The sequence below is a fragment of the Sycon ciliatum genome, chromosome 7 (genome assembly GCF_964019385.1).
Source record: "Sycon ciliatum chromosome 7, ocSycCili1.1, whole genome shotgun sequence".
Classification (NCBI taxonomy): Eukaryota; Metazoa; Porifera; class Calcarea; order Leucosolenida; family Sycettidae; genus Sycon; species Sycon ciliatum.
Genome location: NC_088649.1, coordinates 17,111,453 through 17,121,376, shown reverse-complemented (window position 1 = coordinate 17,121,376; position 9,924 = coordinate 17,111,453). Strand labels below are relative to the sequence as shown.

Genomic DNA, 9,924 nt, shown 5'->3' with positions numbered 1-9,924 from the left:
ACACGACTATTTCCGTGGCAACCGTACTCCGAATGAGGAAAGTTCAGTAATTACCGTACTCGGGATGACAATAATTCAGTATTTGCTGTACTCACAATGAGAAGGCAGCATGACATTTTGTATGAGCCAGCCCGACCCGAGTTTGCAGACACATTACGTTCTTGCACACCCACGTCTAAAGGGACGTCACGAAAGTTTTCTGTCGTCCCTGAAACGAACATCGTTCATTTCGTGCTCGGACCCCCTCCCCTCCCTCTGAAACGAACATAGCTTGCTATGCTGGACGACGAAAATCGCATACATGTACATGTCATCTGTACAGTGTTGGTCGACTTGCGATTTTGGCTCGCACCCTCCCCCCCCCCCCCCCCCCCCCCCCATGAATCATGTTCGTTTCAGGGACGACAAAAAACTTTTGCGACAACCCCTAAGTACAAGAAGAACCTATGGGTGTGTGTGTGTGATGCCCGGTAGCCTATTCGGTAGGGTACTGTCCCGGAAAGACAGGGGTGCTGGGTTCGAATCCCGCTCGTGAATGCTTCTATTGCAACATAACGTAGCTGGGACTGTGTCGTTTCCATGCCGACGCAGCGTATCTCACGCCGTCCGTTGCCTTTGCTCTGTGTTCTGCTTCTTGGTGCGCTGCGTTGTGCCGCCACTGTGTCACACAGGAAATGTTCTCTACACTAACTTTGTGCGCATGGAGAACCACTTGACCAACCCGTGTCTGGTGGTGTTCAGCCGGTTGCTGCTGGCCACGCAGGGCAAGATCAAGGGACAGAGCGGCTCTGCAGGTAACGACATCATCCTGTGTTTGAACTCTGAACACAATTAGACTTGTGGCATGAGAGGGCAGCGGGCAGTGGGACCGGGGAGGAGGGCGGGGTGGGGGGGGGGTGTTATAGGGGAAAAAAACATTTCTCAGCTTTCCTTTTGTTTTCCCTTATTCCACACTAACGGTGTGTTCTGGTTTGCTTTGCTTTTGAGTTTTTATAAGTTCAATCAACCTTGGCGGTGTTGGTGGTGGGGGCAGTAGCAGCGGTGTTGGTGGTGGTGGCAGTAGCAGTGGTGTTGGTGGTGGCGGCAGTAGCAGCGGTGTTGGTGGTGGCGGCAGTAGCAGTGGTGTTGGTGGTGGCGGCAGTAGCAGTGGTGTTGGTGGTGGCGGCAGTAGCAGCGGTGGTGTTGGTGGTGGTGGCAGTAGCAGTGGTGTTGGTGGTGGCGGCAGTAGCAGCGGTGGTGTTGGTGGTGGCGGCAGTAGCAGCGGTGTTGGTGGTGGTGGCAGTAGCAGCGGTGTTGGTGGTGGTGGCAGTAGCAGCGGTGTTGGTGGTGGCGGCAGTAGCAGCGGTGTTGGTGGTGGCGGCAGTAGCAGCGGTGTTGGTGGCGGCAGTAGCAGCGGTGTTGGTGGCGGCAGCAGTAGCAGTGGTGTTGGTGGTGGTGGCAGTAGCAGCGGTGTTGGTGGTGGCAGTAGCAGCGGTGTTGGTGGCGGCAGTAGCAGCGGTGTTGGTGGTGGTGGCAGTAGCAGCGGTGTTGGTGGTGGCGGCAGTAGCAGTGGTGTTGGTGGTGGCGGCAGTAGCAGTGGTGTTGGTGGTGGCGGCAGTAGCAGTGGTGTTGGTGGTGGTGGCAGTAGCAGCGGTGTTGGTGGTGGCAGTAGCAGTGGTGTTGGTGGTGGCGGCAGTAGCAGTGGTGTTGGTGGTGGCAGTAGCAGCGGTGGTGTTGGTGGTGGTGATAATGCCATGCATACATAAAACTGCGATGGCCTAGCTTGGTTTGTGCTATCATTGCTCTTGGCGATAATTATGCCAGCGCCAGGCGTCTGCAGGCCTCTGTGCAGTGTGCAATGCCCATCGCTTATAACCCCCGTATGTTTGTGTGTGTGTGTGTGTGTGTGTGTGTGTGTGTGTGTGTGTGTGTGTGTGTGTGCGTATGTGTGTGTGTGTGTGTGTGTGTGTGTGCGGGTGCGTGTGCGTGTGTGTGTGTGTGTGTGTGTGCGCATGTGTGTGTGTTTACACGTGTCCTTGTTTGTGCATGTGTGCTTGCAACCCCTTATGTGTGTGCACGTGCCCGGGCACGTTGACGGCGGTGTCGACGGCGGCGTCTGTCTGTCCAGACCGATCGAGTAGATCGTCTTTGTTCGGTAGTGGCATGGCGGGCCGATCCTATGGTGCTGTCTCCAATCCACATGATGGTAAACTAGCCCAAAAATCTTCATCCACAGCACGAATAACGTACTTCCCCGATTATGAGTCGCACTCGATTCTAAGTCGCATCCCCACTTTTAGGTTTGAGCCATATTATTCTTTATACATGTAGGCGAACTGCACTCACACAGCACACAGACAATGTCATGTCATGACTGGCGTGTGGTCCCCCCATTACAGCATGATTGCACTATACTCGGTTTACTTAGTACATGGGACCCTACAAGAAGTTCGTCATACACAAAAAGCTATTCACTTCAAAGGGTTAATTTGTGTGTATTCAACCAGGGACATGGACAATGGTTCACTATGTCACGAAGTTCTCTACAGTTGAACATCAATTATCCGACCATTCGATTATCCGACCATTCGATTATCCGACCATTCGATTATCCGGAATGGGTTTTCGAACTGCATATGGCTCAGGCTACGCATTTTCGTACGGGAGCTTGCACGAGAAGTTAGTTGCTGCGGCGCGCACTTGCTGCTTGTACCACTATGTACAGGCTGTGCAGTCAAAAACTTACAAAACTTACCAAAACTAACATGAAAGCGACTGTTGTTGCGGGTACTGTGATATACGGAACACAGGTATCGGCCCGTGGTGAGATGTTCCTTTTCCGGAACATCTTCGTTGCCCGAACACCTACCCAGGGCCCGCTGCCCAGAGGTGGTCGGATAATCGATGTTCAGCTGCACATCCGAGTTAGTTATATGCGGAGTCGATTGTACTCCAAAAAAATTGTCTGATATCTTTCTACTCATTCCTAGGGTAACGGAATCGTTTTGCTACCCAAAAACCTGATAATGTTTGCTTAAAATGATAACCGAGTAATCGATGGCTAAACTAAAGAGTAATCGATGGTTGAAAATCCAGTATGGTTTCAGCCCCAGTAAACTATAATCGCCTGAAGCATGAATCGTTGCAGCGACATTTTCCCCTCCCACAGTCATACACTTAAGTCCATGCCTCCATGTAAAACTTTCCATTACTAGCACCTGATTTTGCATGCACAACAAGGCAGTTTTTGCTTCAACTTGATTTTGCTTTCCTGCTGCAAATATACTGAAAACGCTTCCATGGCATCAGATTATGTCTATACCCGCTTCACGTCCTTGCAGCTCCATTGCTCATGTTATCTATCCCATCCACACCTCCCTCACCCCCCCCCCCTCCCTACTTCTATGTGGCTGCTATCAAATCCACAGATTCATACTGCTCGCATTGACATGGGTTCCATCCCCCCCCCCCTCCCCCCCCCCCCCCCCTATGTTATACACACCGTTGCCAGCAACCCACATGCCATCACTGCCATTGTCATGAACCCACACGCCACCATAAACCAACCACACACAACCACACACAACCACCACCACCACCACCACCACCGTTGTCACAACCCACACACAACCACCACCACCACCACCACTACCACCACCACCACCACCACCACCACCACTACCACCACCACCACCACCACCACCACCACTACCACCACCACCACCACCCCCACCACTACCACCACCACCACCACCCCCACCACTACCACCACCACCACCACCCCCACCACTACCACCACCACCACCACCCCCACCACTACCACCACCACCACCGCCGCCGCCGCCACCACCACCACCACCACCACCACCACCGTTGTCACAATTTACACACAACCACACAACACCAACTCCACCACCATTAGCACTGTAAATCCAAATGCACAAATTGCATTCAAGCGTACTATTGCTCGCAATGTCATCGATCCTGCGGTTGCATCTGTTCTGTCTTCGTGCAGATTCCAACTCTTCTCCGTTCCGCGTCTCTCGGCTGGCCAGGAATCGCTGGTACGTTGCGGTGACCATGGTTCTGAACCCGTCCGTAGTGAAAACACGCCGCGGAGACCACATACCAAAGCTACAGCGAGCACTAGAAGAACCTGCACCGTCAGCACCGTCAGCGGCAACAGCAACGACAGACGGGGCAGAAAAGAAGGAAACCGACAAGATGGGCTTTGTCGCATCCTACACACAATCATCCAGTGCTGACGGCGGTGGAGCCGGCGGGGTTACCATAGCGACCCGGCAGCGTGCCTCGCAGAAGTACTCTATACAGGACGTAAGTGACACGACAATGTGTGTGTGTGTGTGTGTGTGTGTGTGTGTGTGTGTGTGTGTGTGTGTGTGTGTGTGTAAAAATGAAAAAATGAAAAAAGACCAAAAAGTAGGGATTCACTGGCCAGAAAAAGCCACTTTATAGCTGTGTGGTGTAGACCAGGCTGAATAGTGGCGGTCAATTCTTCAGCCTTGCAACCTGTTGAATGGTGCAACCCCAGCACGAGCTGCTATGGCTTCTGCTGTAGCATCGCTATCATTGCCTCCGGCGATGGGCGTCCAATGGTCCAATGGTGTGTGTGTATTTTCATGCATGTTGGTGGGGGGGGGGGGGGGGTGCTAGCAAGAATACATGAAAACCAGAGTGTGCAGCTTGGGGCCTTTTCTGCTATGGGTGTCTGTCACGGCGGAATTCCGTGATTTATTACATCATATTTGGCGCAGATCTGAGGCTGGAAATGGCGTAGTGCGTACAACTGAGCTGCAGTTGTGCAGAAAGAGACCTGCTTGAATCCTGCTTGTACGCACTACATCACTAAAATGATGTAATTACGGAATTCCGCCGTGACATCAACCCATCCGAGCTGCACACTCTGGTTTTCATGTAATCTTGGTGTTAGGTACCTGTAAAATGATCCTGAAAATTGAAACGCATTTTTTTAAGTGAGTGGGCGTAAAGTCACACGTTCAGAGGTGAAACGTGTAAGACAAGCATCAAGCAGCTTGCCATTTACTAAGCTTGTGTGGATGTTTCAAAACGAAATGAAACATTTTTTCGAAACATTTCGAACTCTCTCTGCTCAAGTGTACTCTGTATTCGCAGGGATTAACTGCTGTGTGTGGGGGGGGGGGAGGGAGGGGTGTGTGTGCGTGTGTGTGTGTGTGTGTGTGCGAGCGCGTGTGTGTGTGTGTGTGTGTTGTATGTGTGGTTGTATGCATGTGCAGGGATTGTGTGTGTAGGGATTCACTGGCCAGAAAAAGCCACTTTATAGCTGTGTGGTGTAGACCAGGCTGAATAGTGGCGGTCAATTCTTCAGCCTTGCAACCTGTTGAATGGTGCAACCCCAGCACGAGCTGCTATGGCTTCTGCTGTAGCATCGCTATCATTGCCTCCGGCGATGGGCGTCCAATGGTCCAATGGTGTGTGTGTATTTTCATGCATGTTGGTGGGGGGGGGGGGGTGCTAGCAAGAATACATGAAAACCAGAGTGTGCAGCTTGGGGCCTTTTCTGCTATGGGTGTCTGTCACGGCGGAATTCCGTGATTTATTACATCATATTTGGCGCAGATCTGAGGCTGGAAATGGCGTAGTGCGTACAACTGAGCTGCAGTTGTGCAGAAAGAGACCTGCTTGAATCCTGCTTGTACGCACTACATCACTAAAATGATGTAATTACGGAATTCCGCCGTGACATCAACCCATCCGAGCTGCACACTCTGGTTTTCATGTAATCTTGGTGTTAGGTACCTGTAAAATGATCCTGAAAATTGAAACGCATTTTTTTAAGTGAGTGGGCGTAAAGTCACACGTTCAGAGGTGAAACGTGTAAGACAAGCATCAAGCAGCTTGCCATTTACTAAGCTTGTGTGGATGTTTCAAAACGAAATGAAACATTTTTTCGAAACATTTCGAACTCTCTCTGCTCAAGTGTACTCTGTATTCGCAGGGATTAACTGCTGTGTGGGGGGGGGGGGGGAGGGAGGGGTGTGTGTGCGTGTGTGTGTGTGTGTGTGTGCGAGCGCGTGTGTGTGTGTGTGTGTGTTGTATGTGTGGTTGTATGCATGTGCACAAGCGAGTTCACATGAAGACATGAACCGCGACCGCGTGTGTGCGTGTGTGTGCACGCGCATCGGACTGATTTCTGTGCTTGTGTGTATTTGTGTGCATGTGTCTGTGCGTGCATCTGTGTGTCTATGTGTCTGTGCATGCGTGTGTCTGTGTGCAACCCGTGTGGTGTCCGTCGGGAAATGACCCGTCTACTCACACACTGACATTCGCTGCAACCGTCGTCCCTCACTATCTCCACCATCAGGTCGAACAGAGTCAAGACATGACACCGGACTATATCGATGACATCAAGGGAGCTCTAATTGATGTGGTCACCGCGTAGGAACATCGCATCGCAATGTACTCTGTATGTGCTATGTGACGATTGGAGGTGAATGTTCGCCCGACTCTCGGATACTACTCCGCATGTGTTGTATCGGACCGGTTGCTGAGTGCTTGTCAGTCGCGCGGGCTGCTTGATATGCGCGTGGTATCCGCGTGTGCGTGTGTGTGTTTGTCTTTGTGTGTGTGTGCGTGCGTGTGTGTGTGTGTGTGTGTGTGTGTGTGTGTGTGTGTGTGTGTGTGTGTGTGTGCGTGTGTGTGCGTGCATTGTTGACTTCGCCTGCGGTCGGAAGTCACAATACGAAAAAGCTATTGTCTTGTGAAACAGTTTCCGTACAGCAAGATAGAAGGGGAGGTGACTGCACAACTGCAATAAGGATTAATTTTCTTCTCTCCTGCGCTTTCAGTCTCCTAGTTTTAGTTTGGCCTCTCCTCTTGTGTGTGTGTTCGCTGTGTGTGTGAGAGGCATGCAGTTGACATTGACAACTACTGCTACATGTACATGTACTGCAGACTCTCTTCACACTGTCTACAGGTTCTCCTCCTTCTGTTTTTCTCTGATCGATGAGAACTCCTCTTTCAGATGCATGTTCTTTCCATGCTGGGAATTCAGGGGTTCTCCTCTTCTGTTTTTCTCTGAGAATTCCTATTTCAGATGCATGTTCTTTCCATGCTGATAATTCAGGGGTTCTCCTCTTCTGTTTTTCTCTGAGAACTCCTATTTCAGATGCATGTTCTTTCCATGCTGGTAATGCGGAGGTTCTCCCCCTTCTGTTTTTCTCTGAGAATACATGTAGAGTAATTATTTCAAAGCCATGTTCTTTCCATGCTCTTTGTCAGCCTTTGGGTAATCGTGAAATAAAGATTATTATTTGAATGCTATAGTAATAATAATTATTATGAGGGTTGCCCTCCTGTTTTTCTTCTTCTGAGTAAATTCTTATACTTATCAGATGAATGTGCTTTCTATGCTCTTTGGTACCTAGTAATAATTATGCTGGACACTTTTATCAACACTGCTGTATCTCGCCTGTGGTAGTGTGAGGCCACTGGCACTGAGGCGCAATGTCCTCTGTGTAGTATTGTTATGGTATTTGTGTACAATAGGGCTTGAAAGTGCTACGTCACAGCATAGCAATGGTATAGGAACAATTTGAAAAATTCAAAAACTGGATCCACCTGCATCCAGTTTTTGTATGGATCCAAGCACATTTTCAAGCGGTCCTACTCACAGCAAGGTGATGTAGCCAGTGAAACTGACTGATTTGGCTAGTGGGGGCGGGGTGACAACTGGTGGCGAAGTAAAAGTCGCACCTTCATACGACATGAGTGGGTTGCTATGCACCCACATACTGAGGCAATAGCAAAGTCACACCTTAGTGGATCCAAAATAGAAATCTGATGTCAACTTACTACTCCCAGGCCGTTTTTGACGTCATCACTTCTAGCCCTATACTTCGAAGTACAGTTCTTATTATTATTCTGCTTGCTCGCGTTAACACACCAAGTATGCTTGGCTATAGCCTTTGTATAAGCCAAATGAACAAAAGAAAAGAGGAACCAGCGAAGCCAATGAGGAGCACACACGCGCATGCAACTGCAGAATAGGCAAAAAGGAATAAAAAAAGACAATCCTAAAAACACAGTACAGTTATGGCCAGAGAAATCCAAACTTTTGATTTAAAGTATCGCCGCACTCTAGTCTGTCCCTCCAGGAAATCGCGATTCCACGGATGCAACAAATTTCGCGATTTTCGCCCAAACCCGCGATTTTCAGCAAAATCCGTGACTTCCCGCGTTTTTTGTTGTTTTCTGCACTATATCTCACTTTTTCTGCACTTTTCACGTAGTGCTTTCCATGATCCTGTAGGTTATTTGCACTCGTACTACTCCCGAGTAGATATATTATGATGCAACAAATTGCGTGATTTGGCCCAAATCTGCAATTTTCTGTAAATAATTCCGCGAATTCCTGGCAAGTTCTGCATCGTTCCGCACTTTTCGTCGCATTTTTTGTTGTTTTCTGCCGCAATTTCTTGCGCAAGTTTTCGAGAGTTTTTTCCGCAAATTCCCGCAGGGACAGTCTAGTGCATGCAGGGCTTGCTCTCGCCAGTACATGACTGTACCGCACATGGAGGTGAGGCGAAAAAGTCACAATGATAACTCAGCGGAATTCCTGAACCACTTGTGGACGTGCGTGTACGAGTATACAGCGGAGACAGCTTTATTACATGTATAAGCACACTATGTATACAGACGCTAGTGACTGTAGGCTCCGGCGGATTATGCTCGCGAGATCATGGAATTATGCTTTCATGGATTCTCGCATTATGCTCACAAAATCCCCATAATTATTATGCTTTGTCATGCGAGGATACATATTCACTTTGTTGTACTTATGGAGCCTCAAAGTTCGGAAATTTGTGCCTTTTTCGTACTTGCAAGTGGCCATAAGTACAACAAAATACATGAATATCCTCATACCAAGATGACCATGCATGCTAGAGATCAACATGGAAAGGAGAAAACATGACTTCTTCTAAACATTAGTTGATCTCTTTTGTAATTTTCATTGCCAAATTATTTTGAGTTACCTTTGAAAATTGTTATGTTCAACTGTCTCCGTAATCGTCACACTCGTCCAACCGATGTCACCCTCACCCTGGGAATAATCAGCTCATCTCTCCCGTAGCTCCACCTCTCCTTCCACCATGACCAAACATCAACTATACCTCATTTGTTTAATTATTAGAGCCATAGCTTGCACAGTCGATGGTATCCTTCAGCGCGCTTCTTTGCATACCTTTGCGGAAAAGTTGCGAAGTAGTTGTTTGTGAAAATGAAGAAAGTTGCGATTTCTTCCAAAACAACGGAAAGTTGCGAAAAAATTAGCGAGCATCTTTGGAAAAGGGCTACTCCGAACCCTTTACCATGCAGACCACCAGCACTGATCAGGTGCATTGTACACAATTGTGTAGCTTACATACTAGAACTGTGATACAATCATGTAGTTATGCTCCTACCTCCGAAAGGATGCCAAATAATAATTATGCTCCGAATTTTCAACCACCAAATTACATGTATGCCAGTAATTATGCCGGCACCTACTAGTGAGTCGCTAGTGCATCGCTGCGATTTTTGCATGCCAAAGCAGCTCGATGATCCACCTAATAACCTCTGTAATCAATCGCTGACACTCATTTTTTGGGCATTTTGTCAAAAAAAAAGCAATCGCATAGTCGGGGAAAGGCCTAGTAATAGTATACATGGTACGCGTATAGGTCAGTAGACAGTAAGTAAGTAGTAGCATGGAGTCGAGTCGAGCGAGTTGTACTCCCCGTGCCAAGAGGCGTGTGCACACCACCACCCCTGTCAGTGTCTGGCAGGCAACTAGCTAAAAAGAATTTACTTACCGTATTTTCCGGAGTATAATGCGCACCTTTGTATAACGCGCACCCCCAATCTTCATTGGGGGTGCGCACTTCAATCTTCATTGAAGTACAT

At 48.8% G+C, this 9,924-nt stretch overlaps 1 protein-coding gene across 2 annotated transcripts in view; it reads left to right on the top strand.

Moving 5' to 3' along the window:
• LOC135821110 (stimulated by retinoic acid gene 6 protein-like) overlaps nucleotides 1-7,430 on the top strand; it is a 45,592-nt gene extending 38,162 nt beyond the window's left edge. Inside the window, exons 18-21 of one of the 2 annotated variants that reach the window (XM_065334174.1) lie at nucleotides 672-794; nucleotides 2,108-2,185; nucleotides 3,995-4,314; nucleotides 6,344-7,430. In XM_065334174.1, coding sequence (XP_065190246.1) covers nucleotides 672-794; nucleotides 2,108-2,185; nucleotides 3,995-4,314; nucleotides 6,344-6,421 — 599 coding nt within the window. In that variant the 3' untranslated portion in view covers nucleotides 6,422-7,430. The remainder of the gene's footprint in view (nucleotides 1-671; nucleotides 795-2,107; nucleotides 2,186-3,994; nucleotides 4,315-6,343) is intronic. The other variant, XM_065334175.1, reaches the window with a different exon arrangement.
• Nucleotides 7,431-9,924: the final 2,494 nt, after the last annotated feature.